Source organism: Mustelus asterias, chromosome 14, assembly GCF_964213995.1.
Source record: "Mustelus asterias chromosome 14, sMusAst1.hap1.1, whole genome shotgun sequence".
Lineage (NCBI taxonomy): Eukaryota > Metazoa > Chordata > Chondrichthyes > Carcharhiniformes > Triakidae > Mustelus > Mustelus asterias.
In genome coordinates, this window is record NC_135814.1 from 79839415 (window position 1) to 79867322 (window position 27908).

General features: G+C 45.0%; 1 protein-coding gene across 5 annotated transcripts in view; it reads right to left on the bottom strand.

Annotated features, from left to right (window-relative positions):
- LOC144503789 (collagen alpha-3(VI) chain-like) overlaps positions 1 to 27908 on the bottom strand; it is a 342857-nt gene that overhangs the window by 147168 nt on the left and 167781 nt on the right. For all 5 annotated transcript variants that reach the window (XM_078228671.1, XM_078228670.1, XM_078228673.1 and 2 more), the window contains one exon: positions 4585 to 5181. In XM_078228671.1, the coding sequence (XP_078084797.1) occupies positions 4585 to 5181 (597 nt within the window). The remainder of the gene's footprint in view (positions 1 to 4584; positions 5182 to 27908) is intronic.

The following is a 27908-nucleotide window of genomic DNA, read 5'->3' on the forward strand; positions in this document are numbered from 1 at the left end:
TGCTAATGCAGCTAGCGCAGTAAAAAGTGGGCATGGCTTCACTTCTCCTGATGCTGATGCACTGCATAGAAAGGACTCCAGGTGTAGCTACACTGTACATTTGACAGCACTATGTTCTGTAATCTCTTTTCATTTAAATAGTATACTGCTTTTCTATTCATCCAGCCAAAGTGGAATAGTCCACATTTACCAATGCTAAGCTCCATCTGCCAAATTGGTGCTCATTCACTTAACCTGTGACTCTCTACCTCCATTTTACCAACTTAGTTTCCTACCTATTTTAGTGTCATAAGCAAATTTAGCGACCATACATTTGATCCCTTCACCCTCTGGGTGAAGAAATTTCTCCTTGCCTCAGTTCTAAAAGGTTTACCCCTTATCCTCAAACTATGACCGCTAGTTCTAGACTCCCCCACCATCAGGAACATTCTTTCTGAATCTACCCTGTTTAATCCCTGTTCAAATTTTATAAGTTTTTATGACATTCCCTCTCACTCTTCTTAACCCCAGTGACTATAATTGTAACCAACTCAGTCTCTCCTCATATGACAGACCTGCCATCCCAGGAATCAGCCTGATAAACCTTCGCTGTACTCCCTCTATAGCATGGACATCCTTCCTCAGATAAGGACACCAAAACTGTACACAATATACCAGGTGTGGCCTCACCAACATCCTATACAATTGCAGTAAAATATCCCTATACTCAAATCCTCTCGCTATGAAGGCCAACATCCCATTTGCTTTCTTTACTGCCTATTATAGCTGCGAGCTTACTAGCAGCGACTGATACATAAGGACACCAAGGTCTGAGTATCCACCTCTCTCAATTTACACCCATTCAAGTAATAATCTGTCTTCCTATTATTGATACCAAAGTAGATAACCTCACATTTATCCACATTATAAAATATCTGTCATGCATATGCCCACAAATTCAGTCTGTCCAAATCATGTGAAACGTCTCTGCATCCTCCTCATAGCTGACCCTCCCTCCCACCTTTGTATCATCTGCAAATTTGGAGATAATACATTCAGTTCCCTCGTCCAAATCATTAATATATAATGTGAACAGCTGGGGTCCTAGTGCTGATCCCTGCGGAACCCCACTAGTCACTGACTGCCAATCAGAAAAAGACCCACTTATGCCAAATCTTTGCTTCCTATCTGCTAATCATCTTCTATCCATCTCAAGACATTACCTGCAGTCCCATGTGCTTTAACTTTACATAGTAGTCTGTTATGTGAGACCTTGTCAAAAGCCTTCTGAAAGTCTAAATAAACCATATCCTTGGTCAACTCTACTAATTACATCCTCAAAAAATTCCAATAGATTCGGCAAGCATGATTTCCCTTTTGTAAATTCATGCTGACTTTGGCTGATTATACCACTGCCTTCCAAATGCTGAGTTATGAAATCCTTGATAATGGACTCTAACAACTTTCACAGTACCAATGTTAGGCACACAGGTCTATAGTTCCCTGTTTTCTCTACCTCCCTTTTTGAATAGCGGGCTTACATTAGCTACCCTCCAATCTGTAGGAACTATTCCAGAGTCCAAAGAATTTTGGAAAATAATGACCAATGGATCTATCATTTCCAAAACCACTTCCTTAAGTACTCTGGGATGAAGATTATCAATACCTGGAAATTTATCCACCTTCAATACCATCAATTTCCCCAAAATCACTTCTCTTCTAAACTCCAGTGAATATAATCCTAACTGACTTAGTCTCTCTGCTGTCTCTGCTAGATACAGTTTGTAAATCTGAAAAAAAATTATCCCTATTGCCTGCTTCCTGTCAGGTAACCAATCTGTTATCCATGTTAATATATTATCCCCTACACCATGTGCTCTTAACTTGTGCAGTAACCTTAGATGTGCTATCTTATCAAATACCTTTTGGAAATCCAAGTACACCACATCTACCAGTTTCCCTTTATCCACTTTGAAAGTTACTCAGAAAATCTAACATATTACTTAAACACAATTCTCCATTCATGTTGGCTCTGCCTGATAACATTGATTTTCTACATATCCTGCTATAACCTCCTTAATAATAGATTCAAGCATTTTCCCAGTGACAGATTAAGGCTAACTGGACTATAGTTTCCTGCTTTCTGCCTCCCACCTTTCTTGAATAAAGATGTTGCCCAGAGTTTCCTGACTGTCCATGCCCCACCTTGGCCCCTGCAAACAATGACGGAGAATTCGACATTCAACCAATTTTCTGCTCACTGCAGCGGGACCGAGAATCCCGCCGTAAAATTCCAATGCTTTCCAATCTGCTGGGACTGTTCCAGAATCTATGAAATTTTGTGAGGTTATACCCAATGCATTTACTCTCTGTGCTGCCATTCTTTTAAAACCCTGGGATGCAATTCATCTGGTCCTGAGGATTTGTCAGCCTTTTGGGTCTAATGGTTTTCCAAGCACCTTTTCTCTGGCGAAGTTGATTGTTTTACATTCATCTCTCCCTATCACCTCTTGGTTATAAAATTTCTGCAAGCTGTTGGAACTCTTTTTCTCTCTCTGAAGGCTTCAAGATAGTCTACACTCATTATGATAGGAATATGTATGGTTGCTAACTGTATTTAAAGTGGCATTGCAAGTCCGTAAGAGAAATGTTGCTTACTTGGGACTGAAACAGTGATAAGTTGGAAATTAAAGTTGTTTCCTTTCATTTTTAAATATTGTTCAACTGTTACGCTGCTTCAATTGTTAGAGTTATAGTTAAACTGTGTTATTAAATACAATTTGTTTTACTATAAAAGATCCCTAATTTTTCTGTAGTATTATTCCTGGAGTGAATCATTCTATTCTCACATTTATGCCAAAATAGAAAAATTGTTGGGATCCAGTCTGGCATCCTAATGTAAATTGGGGTTCTGGTCCAGGACCCTAACATTGGGTATGACACTCCTGGGAAATGAAAGATCTGGGCCAAATGGTAAAAGTTTTTTGCTTCAAAAAATATATGTATTTAAGAGTTGTCAAGAGTTAACATTTTCAATCATAGTGTTGAGACTACCAGCTCGGAGTAACCTATTTTTAAATAACAGAAAATGACTTTACAATATGAGACCATGTGTTAGTTGCACTGAGTTGGAGTAGGTAGTTTCTCTGTAAAAACAAAAATCAAAATTCTACTCAAAAACTTTAAAAATGTGCCTATTAGTTCTTTGCACTCCCAAAATTAAGTTTAACTTTAGTTTAGGAGCCCCTTGGAAGACTGGCAAACAGGCATGGTGATTAATTCTCTCTTGGAGCACGACCAGTTATGTGGCCAGTTCCTACTTTTAGTATAATGTTTTATTAATCTAGCACAAAGAATGACAAAACAGAATGAAAAGCACGAGTCTGCATTTGATACATCTTTTATCCAGTTGAATTTAGCAGGTTCAAAGCAAAATGACAAATGGCATACCAAAATGACAAATAACAAATATCTGTGAATACGTCAGAGTGATTAAATGTGACAAGTGTAATATTCACAAATGAAATCAGAATAGCAATCAGACCAAGGTACAAGTTCAATTTCAAGCATTTGTTCAAAACTGAGATTTATTTCCCATTCTAGTCACCCACCGTTCCACACATGCGCTCAATGTGGGTTCTGCACCCAGAGGTCAGAGCTGTTCTGAGTTCCGAGCCCAGCATCGATATGTGCCCGAAAATATGCAATTTGACACTCTTTAACATCAAGAGTCCTTTACCCCACCCAATGAGTGCTCGAGGGTCCAGTCTCTGAGGTTGAAAGCCGTGACCCCAAGTTCACAGCCAGCACTTTAAAGGCTTTCCTTGCACAGGACAATGTGAAAGTGACCCAGCTGATTAATCATCTTGTGAAATTTGATCATCTAGGGCCTGCTCAGTTGTCGGGCATGTAAGATAAGCGTACTTAATTTTTAGATACTGTCTCCAAATCTGTTCACACTTCATATTTAGCATTCTTTTTTTAGAATCATAGAACAATGCAGAAGGAGGCCATTCGACCCATCAAGTCTGTACTGACTTTCCAAAAGAGCATCTTACCCAGATCCAGCCCCCTGCAATATTCGTACATTTACCATGGCCAATCCACCTAACCAGCACGTCTTTCGGACTGTAGGAGGAAACTAGAGCAACCGGAGGAAACCCACACAGACACAGGGAGAACATGCAAACTCCACACAAACAGTCACCCAAGCTGGAGTTGAACCTGGATCCCTGGCGCTGTGAGGCCTGTAAACTTTAGCAAGTACCCATTTTTATTATTACAAACTAGTGTGATGATATTGGAAAGTCTGCCTGGCATTATCACGCCTGATATTACATTCTACATTACAGGAATCACTATCTGGGGGTAGATTATTCAGCTCACAGTAGCAAAGCAGCAGAAGGTGTGATTGGGTCACCTGAAGAGTAAAGATGTTTTGAAGACCAACCCCATTAGCTGATTAGTTGAAAAAATCCATTTATATTTTACTTCATCTCATGCATTGCTTTTTAAAAGCAAAACGATCCTTCCTGATTTTAGAAAGTTTAACAGGGCACTAATTGTCCACATATAAGTACTGATTCTGTAAAGTATTGTTCTCACCTTCCTGTACTTTTTTTCGAATTTGCTTTATCTGATCCTTCTTCAGTGTGGTCAATGGTGACACCAGACGTTGTTGTAACGTTTCCAAATTCCGCAGATCATTTACCTTGAAAATATAACTAGAGGACAATGAAATCTGTTGCAGTTCAGTATCGTCTGCGTCTCCTGATGCAATAGTGAAAGGTGCTACACCAGCCTCTTTCAGTGCTAATGCTGCCTGACTAACATCATCCGATGACTTGCTGGCAGTGAGAAGGATCAGGAACTGGGGTACACCTTCCTCTGCTCTGCCTCCATAAGACCGAGAAAATACATTCTTTTCAACAAAGTCCAAGGCTGCACCAGTGTTGGCTCGACTTCCTCCTATCTGCCTAAGGTTCCTCACTTCTTGATTCACATCATGCTTTGTGGTATAGCTGTTTAATCGAAAGTTGATTCTGGGATTATCACTGTACTGCACCACACCAACTCGGACTTTATCATTTCCAATATCAAGAGTATCAACCGTTCTGGAAATGAATCTTTGAACTGAAGGGAAAGCACCTCTGACTTTGTCTGATCCATCAACAAGGAACACAATATCCCTCTTAACACCATCTGTAAGAAATGGAAAATAAATTTATTATTCAATGGTAGTTTTGGAAAACCAAAGAAATGCATGTGATGCTACTAAATCACAATCTGACACAGACAGCAAGATTTGTTCAAATTGGGATCTTTCTCTGTATTTTCCAGTCTTGTCTCATGATTGAACTTTTGTCAGTGGCGCACAATTAAGAGAATTGTGACCTCATCTGGGAGACGGCTCAATTTCCTCTGATTTTCTATTTAATGTTGTTAGATTAGAAGGATGTATAATGAAAGCTTTGGCATTTCGAGAACATCTTTTGTGTCTTTCGACTGCCGAAGAATTTGATAGCTAATAGATGCCTGTTGATGCACCAGCATGCTAGACAAATGTAGCCTCAAATGTGCACAAAGTAAGGTCTCATTAATAGCAAATGAAATAAATGACCAGTTAATCTTTTTGGTTTGATGGTTAAATGGCAGTAAGGACTCTGACTAGTAAGGCTAACTTTGAATTGTGCATCTTTCTTGTCCAGTTAAAATAGACAAACAAGGATCTGAATTCTCCAGGGCCGCCAGCCACAGGCCTACTTAATGGAGTGCCGGGGCTAAATTGGGATTCCCGCTGGCTGGCAAATCCATTGCCATTCACTCAGCCTTCCCCGCCGGCCTCGATCAGGTTCCCAACCAGACCAGATGGGAACCCATCGCCATTCGCTCAGCCCTCTCCATGGGCTCCAATAAGGTTTCCATCCAGACTGGGTGGCAAACCTGTCGTCATTCACACAGCCCTCCCCGCCATCCCTGATCAGGTTCCCATCCAGACCAGCAGGAACCCAATTATTATTTAAGCGTTGTAATTTGATTGCAATTAGTGGACTTGAAGCCTGATTCAAAGCCCTGCTGCCATTCACCCACCCAGTGGGATCTACACCAGATAGGCTTTGGTGCTGGTTACGAGCATCATGAACCTGGCGCATTGGACCCTGAGAGTGTCCATATGCTCCTCTGACACTGCCAGGCTGCAGATGGAGCATCCCCCAAGGGTCCTGAGGGTTGGGTGGGCTTGGTCTGGGGGCAAGGTATTGACCTCAACACTCACCCTCAGATGGGAGTCTTGTGGTCAGACTGCCCCTCTAGCCCTGGGAAATGTGAATATCACTCTTGCCATGGTGATTTCAGACACCTTTCTGATCAAAATCGTCCTTCTGGTCTGTGGACTGTGAAAACTTTGAAGTGGCCTGGTCACTTCAATCTCCATGCCACCTGGAACACCTGGCAGGCTTCCAAATCATCTCAGCATTCCATTCTGCAAGGAGCCAGCCTGGCACTTCTCTGTCAGTATTTCCCCACATTTTTCCTCCTAGTTTACCTCCATGTGGCTGGGAAGATCCTCGACAAGGAATCTATGCATCCTGTAGTGCCTGTGTTGGCTCCTTAAAAGTGAAGAACTGCTAAATCCCACAAGTTTTGTTCCAATGCTGTAACTTCACCATCCTGTCCAGAACTGCTCAGTCTTAAACATTACTGTGTACAGCTATAGCCGTGTAACCCCGTGTATTCCAGTCCTCTACATATAATGGCCAGCTTCATATTTTTTTCTACCTGTACATGGCTTTTTCAAAGGTTCTATATTCTGTAAGCCCCATGTCTTATTGGACCGCCACTGCTTCTAGTTTTTCATCGTTAGAAAAGCACTCTGGTCTATCATTTTAGGTCCAAACCTGACACTGGTCTATTGTGAAAGTTATTTGCCACAGCATTGCCATCGGTTAATATTTCATTGTAATTTTATATAATTTTATGCTTCCATCTCACTGCGTGTGCTTATAGAACATATAGAACAGTACAGCACAGAACAGGCCCTTCGGCCCACGATGTTGTGCCGACCTTCATCTGAAACCAAGATCAAGCTATCCCACTCCCTACCATCCTGTTGTGCTCCATGTGCCTATCCAATAACCGCTTAAATGTTCCTAAAGTGTCTGACTCCACTATCACTGCAGGCAGTCCATTCCACACCCCAACCACTCTCTGCGTGAAGAACCTACCTCTGATATCCTTCCTATATCTCCCACCATGAACCCTATAGTTATGCCCCCTTGTAGTAGCTCCATCCACCCGAGGAAATAGTCTTTGAACGTTCACTCGATCTATCCCCTTCATCATTTTATAAACCCTCAATCTCCTCCGCTCCAGAGAGAACAGCCCCAGCTCCCTCAACCTTTCCTCATAAGACCGACACTCCAAACCAGGCAGCATCCTGGTAAATCTCCTCTGCACTCTCTCCAGCGCTTCCACATCCTTCTTATAGTGAGGTGACCAGAACTGCACGCAATATTCCAAATGCGGTCTCACCAAGGTCCTGTACAGTTGCAGCATAACCCCACGGCTCTTAAACTCCAACCCCCTGTTAATAAAAGCTAACACACTATATGCCTTCTTCACAGCTCTATCCACTTGAGTGGCAACCTTTAGAGATCTGTGGATATGGACCCCAAGATCTCTTTGTTCCTCCACAGTCTTCAGAACCCTACCTTTGACCCTGTAATCCACATTTAAATTTGTCCGACCAAAATGAATCACCTCACATTTATCAGGGTTAAACTCCATTTGCCATTTTTCAGCCCAGCTTTGCATCCTATCTATGTCTCTTTGCAGCCTACAACACCCCTCCACCTCATCCACTACTCCACCAATCTTGGTGTCATCAGCAAATTTACTGATCCACCCTTCAGCCCCCTCCTCTAAGTCATTAATAAAAATCACAAAGAGCAGAGGACCAAGCACCGATCCCTACGGCACTCCGCTAGCAACCTGCCTCCAGTCCGAAAATTTTCCATCCACCACCACCCTCTGTCTTCGATCAGACAGCCAGTTACCTATCCAATCGGCCAACTTTCCCTCTATCCCACACCTCCTTACTTTCATCATAAGCCGACCATGGGGAACCTTATCAAACGCCTTACTAAAATCCATGTATATGACATCAACCGCCCTACCTTCATCAACACACCTAGGTACCTCCTCAAAAAATTCTATCAAATTTGTGAGGCACGATTTGCCCTTCACAAATCCGTGCTGACTATCCCGGATTAATCCGCATCTTTCTAAATGGTCGTAAATCCCATCCCTAAGGACCTTTTCCATCAATTTACCAACCACCGAAGTCAGACTAACCGGTCTATAATTACCAGGGTCATTTCTATTCCCTTTCTTAAACAGAGGAACAACATTCGCCACTCTCCAGTCCTCTGGCACCATCCCCGTGGACAGCGAGGACCCAAAGATCAAAGCCAAAGGCTCTGCAATCTCATCCCTCGCCTCCCAAAGAATCCTAGGATACATTTCATCAGGCCCAGGGGACTTATCGACCTTCAGTTTATTCAAAACTGCCAATACATCCTCCCTCCGAACATCTATTTCCTCCAGCCTATTAGCCTGTAACACCTTCTCTTCCTGAAAAACATGGCCCCTCTCCTTGGTGAACGCTGAAGAAAAGTATTCATTCATCACCTCGCCTATCTCTACTGACTCCATACACAAGTTCCCACCACTGTCCTTGACCGGCCCTAACCTCACCCTGGTCATTCTTTTATTCCTCACATAAGAGTAAAAAGCCTTGGGGTTTTCCTTGATCCGACCCGCCAAGGACTTCTCATGTCCCCTCCTAGCTCTCCTCAGCCCCTTTTTCAGCTCATTCCTTGCTAACTTGTAACCCTCAATCGAGCAATCTGAACCTTGTTTCCTCATCCCTACATAAGCTTCCCTCTTCCTTTTCACAAGACATTCCACCTCTTTTGTGAACCACGGTTCCCTCACTCGGCCATTTCCTCCCTGCCTGACAGGGACATACCTATCAAGGACACCCAGTATTTGTTCCTTGAAAAAGTTCCACTTTTCATCAGTGCCTTTCCCTGACAGTTTCTGTTCCCATCTTATGCCCCCTAATTCTTGCCTAATCGCATCATAATTACCTCTCCCCCAATTGTAAACCTTGCCCTGCCGTCCGGCCCTATCCCTCTCCATTGCAATAACAAAAGACACCGAATTGTGGTCACTATCTCCAAAGTTCTCTCCCACAACCAAATCTAACACTTGGCCCGGTTCATTTCCCAGTACCAAATCCAATGTGGCCTCACCCCTTATCGGCCTATCCACATATTGTGTCAGGAAACCCTCCTGCACACACTGCACAAAAAGTGCCCCATCCAAACTATTTGACCTACAAAGGTTCCAATCAATATTTGGAAAGTTAAAGTCCCCCATGACAACTACCCTGTGACCCCCACACGTATCCATAATCTGCTTAGCAATTTCTTCCTCCACATCTCTATTACTATTTGGGGGCCTATAGTAAACTCCTAACAACGTGACCGCTCCTTTCCTGTTTCTAACTGCAGCCCATATTACCTCAGTGTGCATATCCCCCTCAAAGCGCTTTTCCGCAGCCGTTAAACTATCCTTGATTAACAATGCTACTCCTCCACCTCTTTTACCAGCTTCCCTACACTTACTGAAACATCTATACCCCGGAACGTCCAACAACCATTCCTTGAGGTGCTATTTAGCCATTTGATCTATAACTATCTACAATGCCATCCAAAGTTTGCATCATAAGCAAACTTGGATATGTGCTTTCTATTTCATCATTTAAACAGTTAAACACAGTGAATAGGCTGTAACACAGACCGTGGTAAACACCAGTACTCACATCCTGTCCAGTAACCCTACTCTCAGACTCCTGCCACTCAGCCACTAACCTAACCAAGTCAGTAATTTGTCCTGAATTATATGAGCTCAACTTCAGCTAATAATTACTAATGAGAGACACTCCTTGAATTGCTGCAGTCCAGGTGATGTAGGTGCAACCACTGTGTTGTTAGGCAAGCGATTCCAGGAATTTGACTCAGTAACAATGAAAGAATGGTGATAAATTTCCTAGTCAGGGTGAGATGTCAATTTGAACAAGACTTGGCAATGATGGTGTTCCCATGCACTTGCTTCCCTTGTGGAGATAAGTCATGGATTTAGGAGGTAATGTCGAAGAAGCTTTGGCAAGTTTCTGCAGATATCCAGGGTGGAGAGAATGGATATTTTAATGGACGATTGTCTCAGGAGTGTTCAGCTTCTTGAATGCTATTGCAGCTGCTGCATAGAGGCCTCTTACAATGTCTGTTTTGTGAAAAAATGGTTATAACTTGCTCAGAGTGGCAATCAAAGTAGGATTTCCACTCTGTGCCCAATTACTTATGTAAATTTTCTTCTGAGCCTGTCTCACCCAACCTTCGTGGGTTTTCTCCGGGTGCCCCGGTTTCCTCCCACAGTCCAAAGATGTGCGGATTAGGTTGATTGGCCATGCTAAAATTTCCCCTTAGTGTCCTGAGATGCGTAGGTTAGAGGGATTAGTGGGTAAAACATGTACGGATATGGGGATAGGGCCTGGGTGGGATTGTGGTCGGTGCAGACTCGATGGGCCGAATGGCCTCTTTCTGTACTGTAGGGTTTCTATGATTTCTATGATTTCTGACTCAGGCCAGGCAAGATCCAGGCAGAGCAGCTTGTCCTGAGGCCCAGTGTCTCAGTCCAACTCTGTCAAAGTGAAGGAGAACATGCCCTTTTTTAACCGCATTCACTCCCATAAAGCAGCTAAGTTAAAGGTCCCATTGAAATTTAAAGGTCCTGGACAGGCCAGAGAGAAGGTAAGTGTCTAAGATAAGTGGGTGGATAGGATTTGCAGAAGGAATATGAAGGTGGGGCATTAGAGAGATTGAGGGTTGGACCTTGAAGGTGGTGGGATGGATTGGGTATGAGGATGGGTCAGGGAGCGCTGTCAGGCTTGCAGGGGTGAATGAGTCGGGAGGTTTATGTTGGTGGGATCTGGATGGGTTGGGACGGGTCGAATACAAGTGGGGTTGGGCTGGCGGGTGTGGAGGGTGTCCAATTCTGTATGGATGAGGTTAAGTATGGAGGAGGGGTTATCAGATGAGGAGGGCTGGGGACTAAGGGGGGGCATGTTGGGTCTGGTCAGGTGTGGGGAGGGTCAAGTTGGGTTTGTTTGGGATTGGATTGGCTCATTGTGATGGGTGGGGGGAGCCCATGGGGACAGGGGAGGGGGGGGGGGAACGGGGGTGGAGAGACAGGGGGTGGGGTGGGGGTGATCAGTGAAGTGGGGAATACCACAGGGACAGGAGGCAGGTTAGTCAGGGAGGTAGGGGGTGATCCTGTTTGGAGGATAGTTGGACGTGGAGGTGTCCACTGGAGTGTTGGGGGTGTCAGTCTGAGACTGTACAATAGCTAGCCGGAGGTTAGAAGAGGATTTGTTTCTTCTAATTTTTCTGGGTAACTATGGAGGATTGCAACGGGATCTTGATCAATTAGGCCAGTGGGCTGACGAATGGTGGATGGAGTTTAATTTGGATAAATGTGAGGTGATGCATTTTGGTAGATCGAATCAGGGAAGGATCTACTCAGTTAATGGTAGGGCTTTGGGGAGAGTTATAGAACAAAGAGATCTAGGAATACAGTTCATACATAGCTCCTTGAAAGTGGAGTCACAAGTGGACAGGGGTTGAAGAAGGCATTCGGCATGCTTGGTTTCATTGGTCAGAACATTGAATACAGGAGTTGGGACGTCTTGTTGAAGTTCTACAAGACATTAGTGAGGCCACACTTGGAATACTGTGTACAATTCTGGTCACCCTATTATAGAACGGATATTATTAAACTAGAAAGAGTGCAGAAAAGATTTACTAGGATGTTACCAGGACTTGATGGTTTGAGTTATAAGGGGAGGCTGGTTAGACTGGGACTTTTTTCCCTGGAGTGTAGGAGGCTTAGGGGTGATCTTATAGAGGTCTATAAAATAATGAGGGGCATAGATAAGGTAGATAACCAGCACCTTTTCCCAAAAGTAGGGGAATCTAAAACTAGAGGGCATAGGTTTAAGGTGTGATGGGAGAGATACAAAAGGGTCCAGAGGGGTAATTTCTTCACTCAGAGGGTAGTGAGTGTCTGGAATGAGCTGCCAGAGGCAGTAGCAGAGGCGGGTATAATTTTATCTTTTAAAAAGCATTTAGACAGTTACATGGGTAACTATATACATTAATGATCTGGAAGATGGAACTGAGGGCATGGTTGCTAAATTTGCGGATGATACAAAAATATGTAGAGGGACAGGTAGCATTGAGGAAGTGGGGAAAGCTACAGAATGACTTGAACAGGTTCAGAGAATAGGCAAACAAGTGGCAGAAGGAATACAATGTGGGAAAGTGTGATGTTATGCACTTTGGTAGGAAGAATAGAGGCATAGACTAGTTTCTAAATGGGGAAAGGCTTCGGAAATCTGAGGCACAAAGGGACTTGGGAGTCTTGGTACAGGACTCGCTTAAGGTTAACATGCAGGTTCAGCTGGCAGTTAGGAAGGCAAATTCAATATTAGAATTCATTTCTAGAGGGCTAAAATACAAGAATAGGGGTGTACTGCTGAGGCTGTATAAGGCTCTGGTCAGACCCCATTTGGAATATTGTGAACGGTTTTGGGCTCCATACCCAAGGAAGGATGCGCTGGTCTTGGAGGGGTTCCAGAGAAGGTTCACAAGAATGATCCCAGGAATGAAGGGTTTGTCATGTGAGGAGTGGTTGAGGTGTCTGGATCTATACTCGATGGAATTTAGAAGGATGAGGGGGGATCTAATTGAAACTTACAGAATACTGAGAGGCCTAGATAGAGTGGACGTGGAGAGGGTGTTTCCACGAGTGGGAGAGACTAGAATTCGAGAGCACAACTTCAGAGTGAAGGGACGCTCTTTAAAACTGATATAGAAACATAGAAAATATAGAAAAAACTACAGCACAATACAGGCCCTTCAGCCCACAAAGTTGTGCCAAACATGTCCCTACCTTAGCAATTACTAGGCTTACCTATAACCCTCTATCTTACTAAGTTCCATGTACTTATCTAAAAGTCTCTTAAAAGACCCTATCGAATCCGCCTCCACCACTGTTGCTGGCAGCCCATTCCACGCACCCACCACCCTCTGAGTGAAAAATGTACCCCTGACATCTTCTCTGTACCTACTCTCCAGCACCTTAAACCTGTGTCCTCTTGTGGCAACCATTTCAGCCCTGGGAAAAAGCCTCTGACTATCCACTCGATCAATACCTCTCAACATCTTATATACCTCTATCAGGTCACCCCTCATCCTTCGTCTCTCCAAGCAGAAAAGGCTGAGCTCACTCAACCTATCCTCATAAGGCATGCTCCCCAACCCAGGCAACATCCTTGTAAATCTCCTCTGCACCCTTTCTATGGCTTCCACATCCTTCCTGTAATGAGGCGACCAGAACTGAGCACAGTACTCCAAGTGTGGTCTGACCAGGGTCTTATATAGCTGCAGCATTATCTCACGACTCCTAAACTCAATTCCTCGATTGATGAAGGCCAGTACACAATACGCCTTCTTAACCACAGCCTCAACCTGCACAGCTGCTTTGAGCGTCCTATGAACTCGGACCCCAAGATCCTTCTGATCTTCCACACTGCCAAGAGTCCTACCATTAATATTATATTCCGCCATCCTATTTGACATGCCAAAATGAACCACCTCACACTTATCTGGGTTAAACTCTATCTGCCACTTCTCCGTCCAGTCTTGCATCCTATCAATGTCTCGCTGCAACTTCTGACATCCCTTCACACTATCCACAACACCTCCAACCTTTGTGTCATCAGCAAACTTACCAACCCATCCCTCCACTTCCTCATCCAGGTCATTTATAAAAATCACAAAGAGTAAGGGTCCCAGAACAAATCCCTGGGGCACTCCACTGGTGACCGACCTCCATGCAGAATATGACCCATATGAGAAGGAATTTCTTCAACCAGAGGGTACTGAATCTGTGGAACCCATTACCATAGAGGGCTGTGGAGGCCAGGTCATTGAGTGTCTTTAAGACAGAGATAGATAGGTTCTTGATCAATAAGGGGATCAAGTGTTACGGGGAGAAGGCAGGAGAATGGGGATGAGAATCATATCAGCCATGATTGAACGGTGGAGTAGACTCGATGGGCCAAATGGCCTAACTCTGCTCCGAAATCTTATGGTCTTATAGAAGGATCTGAGCCAAATGCGGGCAATTGGGACTAGATTAGTGGTAAAAACTGGGTGGAATGGACAAGTTGTGCCAAAGGGCTAGTTTCCATGCTGTAAACCTCTATGATTCTAAGTCACTCACCATTCTGTCATGAATCTGCCTAGTAACAGCAGTAACAAGAATTTAACAAGGCATGATAGGACGCAATCTATCCAGCAATCTGCCAAGCAATAGCAGTACCCAGCATTCAAAAAGTGTGATTTTCCCAGTAACAAGATAAGTAGGTACCTAGATAGAACCAGGTGTAAATCACCTTCATAGTCAGGAACAGCTTACCTAGATGATTGAGAACACAGGGCAGGTATTCACGTGCTAATTTCTCGAGTCAAGAAATTCGAGAGATGCAGAATCCAAATATACAGAATGAAGAATCAAAAAGGAAAAAGTTATAATCTCCAGCACCCTCAGAAACTGGTCCAGGCTTGATGGGCTGAACACTCTCCTTCCATGCTTTAGGGATTCTATGATTTCACTGATATTTTATGTGTGTATAATTGACTTTTCACCATGTTGTGTTTCCATCTTCACATTACACACCCTCATTACTGTTACCTAGATAGTAATTTCATTAGAAACCATATTATCAGAACAATTATTCATCATGGAATTATCATGGTATTTAAAGAGAGCAGAGATTCCTCACATTCAGGTACAGTTACTTGCATTCGGGTTATCTGATCTTTGTTCAGTGTCGTCAGTGGTGACTCCAGACGTTGTTGTGTTTCCACATTCCGCAGATCATTTATCTTGAAAATATAACTAGGGGACAGTGAAATCTGTTGGAGTTCACGATTGTCTGCGTCTCCTGATCCAATACTGAAAGGTGCAACACCAGCCTCTTTCAGTGCTAATGCTGCCTGACGAACATCATCGGATGACCTGCTGGCAGTGAGAAGGATCAGGAACTGGGGTACACCTTCCTCTGCTCTGCCTCCAGCAGACCGAGTAAAGATGTTATTTTTGACATAGTCCAAGGCTGTACCAGTGTTGGCTCGTCTCCCTCCTACCTGCCTGAGATTATTTATCGCATCCTTCACATCCAGATTTGTGGTGTGACTGCTTAAGTAGAAGTTGACTCTGGGATTTTCACTAAACTGCACCACACCAATTCGGACTTTATCACTTCCAATGTCAAGACTATCGACCACTCTGGAAATGAATCTTTGAACTGAAGAGAAAGCGCCTCTAACTTTGTCTGATCCATCAACAAGGAACACAATGTCCCTCTTCACACCATCCGTAAGAAATGAAAAATCAATATGTTTACTACTCAATATTAGTCTTGGGAAATCAAACAAATGCACCAAAGCTACCAAATCACAATCTGAATTTGGAGTAAGAAGTTGTTTGTTCAAACATAAATGTTTGGTCAGATTGGAATCCTTCTCTGGATTTTACAGGCCTATTTCATTGCAGGCCTTGCTGGCTCTATCCAGCCTTGCTGACTCTACCCAGCCTATCAGTTCTATAGAAATACGAGGGGAAGTGAAGGAAATCCTTTTTAGTCAGGAAATTCTATTGGGGAAATTGCTGGGATTAAAACCTGATAAGTCCCCAGGGCCTGATGCTCTGCATCCCAGAATACTGAAGGAAGTGGCCCTAGAAATAGCGGACACATTGGTGATCATTTTAAGCATTCTATGGACTCTGGAAGAGTTCCAGTGGATTGGTGGATAGCTAATGTAACCCACCTTTTAAAAAAGGAGGGAGGGAGAAAACGGGGAATTAGCCTGACCTCTATGAGTCTATGAAATCAGTGGTGGGGAAAATGCTGGGGTCAATTATTAAGGATGTAATAACTGAGCATTTGGAAAGCAGTGAAAGGATCGGTCCAAGCCAGTATGGGTTCAGTCAAGGGATATTGTGCTTGACAAATCTTCTGCCTCCCAAAGATACACAAACCCAACACACTCAGATATCCCATCGTATCAGGCAATGGGACCCTGTGTGAGAATCTCTCAGGTTACATCAAGGGCATCTTGAAACCCATCGTACAAGGAACCCCCAACTTCTGTCGCGACACCTCAGACCTCTTACAGAAACTCAGCACCCATGGACCAGTTGAACCAGGGACACGCCTCATCACAATGGATATCTCGGCACTCTACACCAGCATCCCCCACAATGACAAAATTACTGCAGCAGCCTCAGTACTTAACACCAACAACAGTTAATCTCCAGATGCCACCCTACAACTCAGCCGCTTCATTCTTGACCACAACGTCTTCACCTTTTTTGCAACCCAATTTGCACCCCAATATGGCAACATCTTCATGGGCGGCATGGTAGCACAGTGGTTAGCACTGCTGCTTCACAGCTCCAGGGACCTGGGTTCGATTCTCGGCTTGGGTCACTGTCTGTGTGGAGTTTGCACATTCTCCTCGTGTCTGCGTGGGTTTCCTCCGGGTGCTCCGGTTTCCTCCCACAGTCCAAAGATGTGCGGGTTAGGTTGATTGGCCATGCTAAAATTGCCCTTAGTGTCCTGGGATGCGTAGGTTAGAGGGATTAGTGGGTAAATATGTAGGGATATGGGGGTAGGATCTGGGTGGGATTGTGGTCAGTGCAGACTCGATGGGCCGAATGGCCTTTCTCTGTGCTGTAGGGTTTCTAAGATTTCTAAGATTCTAAGTTCGAGCAAGACTCCTTCGTCACACGGGACCTCCAACTAACATTGAATCAGGAAACAGGAAACCGGAAATAGGTCGCAGGGAGACCTGGGACGGTTTTTTGCCCAATAAATTTAAACGGAGAGGTAACCCGAGACTCGACTCATGTAGTATCTCCCACCCTCCCCCCTCCTCTAACCTAAAAAAAAAGGACTCGGTGTGAGAGCAGGTGAGCTTTTCTTTTCTTTTTCTTATCTCTTTCGTTTCTTAGTAAGGGAAGTTAGCAAGGATGTCAGTGCAGGCAGTGCAGTGTTCCTGCTGTGGGATGTTTGAGGTGAGGGACACCATTAGTGTCCCAGCTGAATACACCTGTAGGAAGTGCACCCAATTCCAGCTCCTTGAAGACCGTGTTAGGGATCTGGAGCTGGAACTGGATGAACTCAGGATCATTCGGGAGGCAGAGACAGTTATAGATAAAAGCTACAGGGAGGTTCATACTCCTCGGAATGAGGATACTTGGGTGACTGTTAGAAGGGATAAGAAGCAATCAGTGCAGCGATCCCCTGTGGCCGTTCCTCTGCATAACAAGTATACCGTTTTGGATACTGTTGGGGAGGACGACTTACCAAGGGTAAGCCATGGGGTACAGGTCTCTGGCACAGAGTCTGTCCCTGTTTGTGATTTATATAAACGATCTGGAAGAAGGTGTAACTGGGGTGATCAGTAAATTTGCAGACGACACGAAAATGGCTGGACTTGCAGATAGTGAGGAGCATTGTCAGAGGCTACAGAAGGATATAGATAGGCTGGAAATTTGGGCACAGAAATGGCAGATGGAGTTCAATCCTGATAAATGCGAAGTGATGCATTTTGGTAGAACTAACGTAGGGGGAGCTATACGATAAATGGCAGAACCATAAAGGGTGTAGATACACAGAGGGACCTGGGTGTGCAAGTCCACAGATCCTTGAAGGTGGCGTCACAGGTGGAGAAGGTAGTGAATAAGGCATATGGCATGCTTGCCTTTACAGGACGGGGCATAGAGTATAAAAGTTGGGGTCGGATGTTGCAGTTATATAGAACGTTGGTTCAGCCGCATTTGGAATACTGCGCCCAGTTCTGGTCGCCACACTACCAGAAGGACGTGGAGGCTTTAGAGAGAGTGCAGAGGAGGTTTACCAGGATGTTGCCTGGTATGGAAGGGCTTAGTTATGAGGAGAGATTGGGTAAACTGGGGTTGTTCTCACTGGAAAGACGGAGGATGAGGGGTGACCTAATAGAGGTGTATAAAATTATGAAAGGCATAGATAGAGTGAACGGTGGGAAGCTTTTTCCCAGGTCAGTGGTGACGTTCACGAGGGGTCATAGGTTTAAGGTGAGGGGGGCGGGGGGGGGTTTAACACGGATATCAGAAGGATGTATTTTACACAGAGGGTGGTGGGGGCCTGGAATGCGCTGCTGGGCAAGGTGGTGGAGGCGGACACACTGGGAACGTTTAAGACTTATCTCGATAGCCACATGAACGGAGTGGGAATGGAGGGATACAAAAGAATGGTCTAGTTTGGACCAGGGAGCAGCGCGGGCTTGGAGGGCCGAAGGGCCTGTTCCTGTGCTGTATTGTTCTTTGTTCTTTGTTTGTTGCTCAGAAGGGAAGGGGGGAGAGGAGTAGAGCATTAGTCATTGGGGACTCCATAGTTAGGGGGACAGATAGGAGATTCTGCGGGAACGAGAGGGACTCGCGGCTGGTGTGTTGCCTCCCAGGTGCCGGGGTCCGTGATGTCTCGGATCGTGTTTTCGAGATCCTTAAGGGGGAGGCGGACCAGCCCCAAGTTGTGGTCCACATAGGCACCAATGACATAGGTAGGAAAAGAGATGTGGATGTAAGGCAGAAATTCAGGGAGTTAGGGCTTACAGCTAGAACAAATAGAGTTGTTATTTCTGGTTTGTTACCCGTGCCACGTGCTAGCGAGGAGAGGAATAGGGAGAGAGAGCAGTTGAACACGTGGCTACAGGGATGGTGCAGGAGGGAAGGATTCAGATACCTGGATAATTGGGGCTCATTCTGGGGTAGGTGGGACCGCTACAAACGGGATGGTCTTCACCTGGACCAGAGGGGTACCAATATTCTGGGGGGGAAATTTGCGAATGCTGTTCAGGTGGGTTTAAACTAATTCGGCAGGGGAATGGGGACCTGAATTGTTGCTCCAGTGTACAGGAGGATGTGAGTGGTGAGGTCATGAATAAGGTTTCAAGGTCGCAGGAGTGTAACCGGCAGGCAGGAAGGTGTTTTGAAGTGTGTCTACTTCAACGCCAGAAGCATCCGGAATAAGGTGGGTGAACTTGCAGCATGGGTTGGTACCTGGGACTTCGATGTTGTGGCCATTTTGGAGACATGGATAGAGCAAGGACAGGAATGGTTGTTGCAGGTTCCGGGGTTTAGATGTTTCAGTAAAATCAGGGAAGGTGGTAAAAGAGGGGGAGGTGTGGCATTGTTAGTCAAGGACAGTATTACAGTGGCAGAAAGGATGTTTGATGAGGACTTGTCTACTGAGGTAGTATGGGCTGAGGTTAGAAACAGGAAAGGAGAGGTCACCCTGTTGGGAGCTTTCGATAGGTCTCCGAAAAGTTCCAGAGATGTAGAGGAAAGGATTGCAAAGGTGATTCTGGATAGGAGCGAAAGTAACAGGGTAGTTGTTATGGGGGACTTTAACTTTACAAATATTGACTGGAAACGCTATAGTTCGAGTACTTTATATGGGTCAGTTTTTGTCCAATGTGTGCAGGAGGGTTTCCTGACACAGTATGTAGATACAAGAGGCGAGGCCACATTGGATTTGGTACTGGGTAATGAACCAGGCCAGGTGTTAGATTTGGAGGTAGGTGAGCACTTTGGTGAAAGTGACCACAATTCGGTTACGTTTACTTTAGCGATGGAAAGGGATAGGTATATACCGCAGGGCAAGTGTTATAGCTGGGGGAAAGGAAATTATGATGCGATTAGGCGAGATGTAGGATGCATAGGATGGGTAAGAAATCTGCAGGGGATGGGCACAATTGAAATGTGGAGCTTGTTCAAGGAACAGCTACTGCGTGTCCTTGATAAGTATGTACCTGTCAGGCAGGGAGGAAGTGGTCGAGCGAGGGAACCGTGGTTTACTAAAAAAGTTGAATCTCTTGTGAAGAGGAAGAAGGAGACTTATGTAAAGGTGAGACATGAAGGCTCAGTTAGGGCGCTTGAGAGTTACAAGTTAGCCAGGAAGGACCTAAAGAGAGAGCTAAGAAGAGCCAGGAGGGGACATGAGAAGTCTTTGGCAGGTAGGATCAAGGAAAACCCTCAAGCTTTCTATAGGTATGTCAGGAATAAAAGAATGACTAGGGTAAGATTAGGGCCAGTCAAGGACAGTAGTGGGAAGTTGTGAATGGAGTCCGAAGAGATAGGAGAGGCGCTAAATGAATATTTTTCATCAGTATTCACACAGGAAAAAGACAATGTTGTCGAAGAGAATACTGAGATACAGGCTATTAGACTAGATGGGATTGAGGTTCATAAGGAGGAGGTGTTAGCAATTCTGGGAAGTGTGAAAATAGATAAGTCCCCTGAGCCGGATGGGATTTATCCTAGGATTCTCTGGGAAGCTAGGGAGGAGATGGCAGAGCCTTTGCCTTTGATCTTTATGTCGACATTGTCTACAGGAATAGTGCCAGAAGACTGGAGGATAGCAAATGTTGTCCCCTTGTTCAAGAAGGGGAGTAGAGACAACCCTGGTAATTATAGACCGGTGAGCCTTACTTCTGTTGTGGTCAAAGTTTTGGAAAGGATTATAAGAGATAGGATTTATAATCATCTAGAAAGGAACAATTTGATTAGGGATAGTCAATACGGTTTTGTGAAAGGTAGGTCGTGCCTCACAAACCTTATTGAGTTCTTTGAGAAGGTGACCAAAGAGGTGGATGAGGGTAAAGCAGTTGATGTGGTGTATATGGATTTCAGTAAAGCGTTTGATAAGGTTCCCCATGGTAGGCTATTGCAGAAAATACGGAGGCATGGGATTGAGGGTGATTTAGCGGTTTGGATCAGGAATTGGCTAGCTGTAAGAAGACTGGTGGTGGTTGATGGGAAATGTTCATCCTGGAGTTCAGTTACTAGTGGTGTACCGCAAAGATCTGTTTTGGGGCCACTGCTGTTTGTCATTTTTATTAATGACCTGAATGAGGGCGTAGAAGGATGCGTTAGTAAATTTGCGGATGACACTAAAGTCGGTGGAGTTCTGGACAGTGCGGAAAGATGTTGCAGGTTACAGAGGGACATAGATAAGCTGCAGAGCTGGGCTGAGAGGTGGCAAATGGAGTTTAATGCGGAAAAGTGTGAGGTGATTCACTTTGGAAGGAGTAACAGGAATACAGAGTACTGGGCTAATGGTAAGATACTTGGTAGTGTGGATGAGCAGAGAGATCTCGGTGTCCATGTGCATAGATCCCTGAAAGTTGGTACCCAGGTTGATAGGGTTGTTAAGAAGGCGTACAGTGTGTTAGCTTTTATTGGTAGAGGGATTGAGTTTCGGAGCCATGATGTCATGTTGCAGCTGTACCGAACTCTGGTGCGACCGCACTTGGAGTATTGCGAACAGTTCTGGTCGCCGCATTATAGGAAGGATGTGGAAGCATTGGAAAGGGTGCAGAGGAGATTTGCCTGGTATGGTGGGAAGGACTTATGAGGAAAGGCTGAGGGACTTGAGGCTGTTTTCGTTAGAGAGAAGAAGGTTAAGAGGTGACTTAATAGAGGCATACAAGATGATCAGAGGATTAGATAGGGTGGACTGTGAGAGCCTTTTTCCTTGGATGGTGATGGCGAGCACGAGGGGACATAACTTTAAATTGAGGGGTGATAGATATAGGACAGATGTCAGAGGTAGGTTCTTTACTCAGAGAATAGTAAGGGCGTGGAATGCCCTGCCTGCAACAGTCGTGGACTCGTCAACATTAAGGGCATTTAAAGGGTCATTGGATAAACATATGGATGATATTGGAATAGTGTAGGTTAGATGGGCTTTAGATTGGTTTCACAGGTCGGCGCAACATTGAGGGCCGAAGGGCCTGTACTGCGCTGTAATGTTCTATGTTCTATGTTCTAACGTTATACACCAGATACATCGATAACACTCTTTTCCTTTGGACTCACGGCGCGGAATCACTGAAATGACCACACGAGGACATCAACAAGTTCCATCCCACCATCAGACTCACCATGGACTACTCTTCAGAATCGGTCCCATTTTTGCACACACGCATTTCCATCAAGGCCGGATGCCTCCGTGCTTCACTCTACCGTAAGCCCACGGATAACCTCACGATGCTCCACTTCTCAGCTTCCACACGTTAAAGAAGCCATCACCTATGGACAAGCCCTGTATATATGCAATGGACACCTATGGACGCTGAAAAATGCCCTCATGGAAATGGGGTACAGTGTACAACTCATCGATCGACAGTTCTGACGTGCCACAGTGAAAGACCGCAATGCCTTCCTCAGGAGACAAATATGGGACATGACTGATAGAATTCCTTTCGTCATCCAGTACCTCCCTGGAGCGGAGAAACTATGCCAGGTTCTTCGCAGCCTTCAGCATGTCATCAATGATGATGAACATCTCACCAAGGCCATCAAACAGACCATCGTTCGCAGCAAACTACCTAGCCTTCAGGGGAACAGCAACCACGACACCACACAACCCTGCCACGGTAACCTCTGCAGGACATGCCAGATTATTGACGCAGATACCACCATCACACGGAGGAACACCACCCACCAGGTACACGGTACGTACTCGCATGACTCGGACAACGTGGTCTACCTCGTACAATGCAGGAAAGGATGCCCCGAGGCATGGTACACAGGTGAGAGCATGCAGACACAGATGGATGAACGGACACTATGCAACAATCGCCAGACAGGAGTATTCTCTCCCAGTCAGAGAACACTTCAGTGGCCAAGGACATTCAGCCTCCGATCTTCGAGTGAGCGTTCTCCAAGGTGGCCTTCGAGACCCACAACAACACAGAATCGCTGAGCAGAAACTGATAGTCAAGTTCCGCACTCATGAGGACGGCCTTAACCATGATCTTGGGCTCATGTTGTGCTACATGTAACCCCACCATACTGTTTGGTGGGGGAAATATCTCCCTGACTGTCCTGTTTTGACACCATGCACGCCTTTATTACGGGTGATGATCTTTCCACCTGAATTAGTTTGTAATTATCTCTGCCTTAAATTATTGGTTCTTAGGTCATCCCTTCACTTGTTATACAGCCTGTCGACACTTTTCACATACTGATATATACTTGACTGTTTGCATTTGTCTATTAGCACTCATGATTACTTGTTATTCAGCCGGTTTACACTGTCTGTACTTATCCTTTGACACTCTTGATTACCTGTTAGTGTCGGGCTATTGTCACTCTGCCCATATATTCTGTGCCTGCACACATTGCTCCACTTCACCTGATGAAGGAGCAGTACCCTGAAAATTTGTGATTTCAAATAAATCTGTTGGACTATAACCTGGTGTCGTGCGACCTCTCATCTGGAGAGATAGACAATGGTTTTCAGTCAGAGCCTGGCAAATCCTGGCTTATATCTGTAGCTCATAGAAACTTGCAGCAAAGAAGGGTCAGAAATTTCTGGATTTCTGAAGTTTTCTGGATCAATGCCACTCATGTCTGTGATATGCCCTCCAGTACAATCTAATGGAAAGCAGTCCATTAGTCAGCCATCTCAGCATTAATCACCTAATTAGGGACAATGGGCAGGGGGATAGGTTAACTGTACGATTGATAACACTACGCTTCAAAGGTAACCTGTGTGCCCCCAGCTCCTGTGTTAACGACTCCCGCTGAAATGCCCATTAGTATTTCACACACCTACTCCCAGGCTCTCTTATTATCCTTGGAAAAGTAACTTATTTCTGGAGATACATTAGTTTTGAGCCCTTTTAGCCTGTCTTAGATTTTCAACTGATTTATTTTGAAGTTAGCTCTATTGGAATGTCACTACATGTGAGGAAACCCTGCTGGCGTGAAAGCCGTTTTGGGACTCCTCTCAATTCTCTGCCCCTGCCTCCATTCCCACTCGCCGAAAACGGGGGCAGAAAATCCCTGGCATTGTCTTTCAGTGCTCTTCCTACCAAATTGACTCATTTCTCAATTATCTGCATTGAACTTCAAATGCCACACATCTGCACAATCTACTAATTTGTCTATATACTTTTGAAATTCTACACTATCCTCCTCACAATTGACAATGCTTCCAAGTTTTCAATAGTATGCAGATTTTGAATTTATGTACTGTACACCAAGGTCTAGGTCATTAATATATATCAGGAAGAGCAGTGGTCCTAACACCAGCCTCTGGGGAACTCCACTATATACCTTCCTCCAGCCTGCAAAAACATCCATTAACCATTACTTTCTGTTTTCTATCATTCAGTCAATTTTTCTCCATTTTGCTTAAATGTTCTTTAAGTTAAGTGTGTTCATTTAAGTTATGAAGAGAGGTTGGATAGGCTTGGGTTGTTTTCATTGGAGCAGAGAAGACTGAGGAGCAACTGGATCGAGGTGTACAAGATTATGAGAGACATGGACAGAGTGGATAAGGAGCAGCTGTTCCTCTTAGTTGAAGGGTCAGTCACGAGGAGACATAGGTTCAAGGGGCAGGAGCTTTAGAGGAGATGTGAGGAAAAACTTTTTTACCCAGAGGATGGTCACGGTCTGGAATGCACTGCCTGGGAGGGTGGTAGAGGCGAGTTTCCTCACATCCTTTGAAAGGTATCTGGATGAGCACTTGGCTATGGGTCAAGTGCTGGCAGATGGGATTAGGTGGGAGTTCAGGTGTTTCTGATGTGTTGGTGCAGACTCGGTGGGCCAAAGGGCCTCTTCTGCACTGTGTGATTCTCTACTGCTGTACCTTTTATCCATTGAGTTCGAACTTTGCTCACAAATCTGCTTTGCGTCACTTTCTCAAATGCTTTTTGGAAGTCCACAGACACCACATCAACACTATTACACTCAACAATCATCTCTGCTACCTCAAGCAAGTCAGTTAAATATAACTTTCCGTGAGTAAATCTATTCTGAATTTCCTTAATTAACATGCAAATGCCCAAGTGATTATTTTTTCCCTAGGTAATTTATTTCTAGAAACTTCCCTACCTCCAAAGTCAAGTGTCTAAACTACCTCCTCTTTTACCGTGAGCTGCACAGAATCTTCTTTCTTAATGAAGACAGATGTAAATTATTCATTTAATACCTCAGCCATGCCCCCAGCCTCCATGCGTTAATCCGCTCTTTGGTCTCTAATCAGCCTCACTCCTCCTTTTACCATCCTTATACAATTTATTTGCCGATAGAGGAAATTTAGGTTTGCTTTGGGTTCGCTGCCCGTCTCATTTCATACTCTGCTCCTCATAGTTGCTTTTTCATTCCCCCCTGAACCTTCTATATTCACCCTCATGTTCAATTGTATTATCCACCTGACATCTATCATGAACACACTTTTTCTTCTTCATCATATCCCTACTGTCCTCCAGGGAGCTCTGGATCAGTTTGTCCTACCTTTCCTCTTCATGGACAATATACCTTGACTGTGCCTGAATTTCCATTTCTTCAAAGGAAGCCCATTATTCTGTTACAAGTCTTCTTGCTGCCAAGCTTTGATTCCAATTCATCAGGTCAGATCCATTCTTACCCCATTTAAGAGGTCCTGTGTTGTAGCTTCTCCAGGTTGACACCTCATTTTCAGATATGCATGGTGTTGCTCCTGGCATATACTTCTGTACACCATATTGAACGTGGTTGATCCCTTGGCTTGGTGGTAATGGTAGACTGGGGGATATTCCGGGCCATGCGATTAAAGATTGTGGTTGAGTACAATTCTCTGCTGATGGCCCACAGTGCTTCATGAATTCACAGTTTAGAGTTGCTAAATCTGTTTGAAGTCTATCCCATTTAACACGGTGGTAGTGTGACACAACAGAATGTGGATAGTCCATAAGGACTGTGCGGTGGTCACTTCTTCGACCGATATTGTCATGGAAAATGCATCTGTGGCTGGCAGGTTGGTGAGGATGAGGTCAAATATGTTTTTCGCTCTTGTTGGTTCCCTCATCATTTTCTGCAGTCCCAGTCTAGCAGCTATGTCCTTTAGGATCCAGCCAGCTTGGTCTGTGGTGATACTACTGAGCCACTCTTGTGATGGACATTGAAGTCCCCACCCACAGTACATTCTGCGCCCTTGCCACCCTCACTGCTTCCTCCAACTGGTGTTCAACATGATGGGATACTGATTCATCAGTTGAGGGAGAACGGTAGGTGGTGATCAGCAGGAATCCTGGAATCACACAGGAGGCCATTTGGTCCATTGAGTCTGCACCGACCACAATCCCACCCAGACCCTATCATAGAAATCATAGAATCATAGAAATCATAGAAACCCTACAGTGCAGAAGGAGGCCATTCGGCCCATCGAGTCTGCACCAACCACAATCCCACCCAGGCCCTACCCCCACTTATTTACCCGCTAATACCTCTAACCTACGCATCTCAGGACTCTAAGGGGCAATTTTTAACCTGGCCAATCAACCTAACCTGCACATCTTTGGACTGTGGGAGGAAACCGGAGCACCCGGAGGAAACCCACGCAGACACGAGGAGAATGTGCAAACTCCACACAGACAGTGACCTGAACCGGGAATCGAACCTGGGACCCTGGAGCTGTGAAGCAGCAGTGCTAACCACTGTGCTACCGTGCCGCCATAAGCCCATGCATTTACCCTAGCTCGTCCCCCTGACACTAAGGGGCAATTTAGCATGCCAATCCAGCTAACCCATACATCTATATTCTATAAATTCTATAAATTCTATCTTTGGACTGTGGGAGGAAACCGGAGCACCCGGAGGACACCCACTGTGGTAATATAATCAGGGCCTCGTTTTAAGGAAGATTAAATTGGATATCCTAAATGAAAGAATTGGGCATATTAAAATCAAACACAGTCAAACCTCAGGCAGGCCAGACTTGATGAAAGTCAAATATACAAAGACACAGGAACATCAATCACCCATCAAAGATCATTACACTCTGCTGGAACCCAGCAGGAGATCAGCGCACCCCATTGAAATGTACCGGCCTATTGTTAGAAGCCCAGATCGGGCCAGACTCTCTCTCACCGAGAGTTCCTGCAGTTACCTTATCTGGCACAGGTTACATGTAAGCAACAGCATGGAGATGGAAACGGGGGGGCAGGCTCCAGTGTCCTGTCAGGCAGACATCAAGAAACCCACTGGGTATTGGGACCCCCCCTTCCTGGGACCTCATTGGCTGGAAACCAGAGAAGTTTCTGGAAAGGCAAGCAGGCAGGGGGATAAACGTACACATCTCAGACACACCAGCAGCGAAGACTCGACAAGGGAGGTGACCTTGACCATCTGGAAGACTGACCCAAGAAGGAAGGAAGAAGCTGCCATCGAGACTCACCTTCATGATGACGGACCAGAGGGACTCAGAGAATCAAATCTTCAGTTTAACCAAACCATCTTTGCGGGTAGTGTACTTGAATCTGGGGTATCCTCTTGTTTTATGTGGGTAATTTAAGGGTTAATAGTGTTTTTATTAATAAACTTATTGAATCTTTACTTGTGTTTGTCCTTTGTCCATCTTGCAAATAAGGGCACCAGGGTAAAACTTTTGACGAAGTAAACTGGTCGGAAGTGTCTGAAAATTATAGGTACAATGCCTCGCAGACATGGGGAGAATGTGCAAACTCCACACAGACAGTCACCCAAGCCAGGAATTGAACCCAGGTCCCTGGTGTTGTGAGAGCAGCAGTGCTAACCACTGTGCCACCCAGGGAGGTTTCCTTGCCCATGTTTGCCATGAGATTTTGTCAGGTGCAGAGTCGATGTTGAACACTCCCACCCGACTGTAAACCAGTCTGCCACCC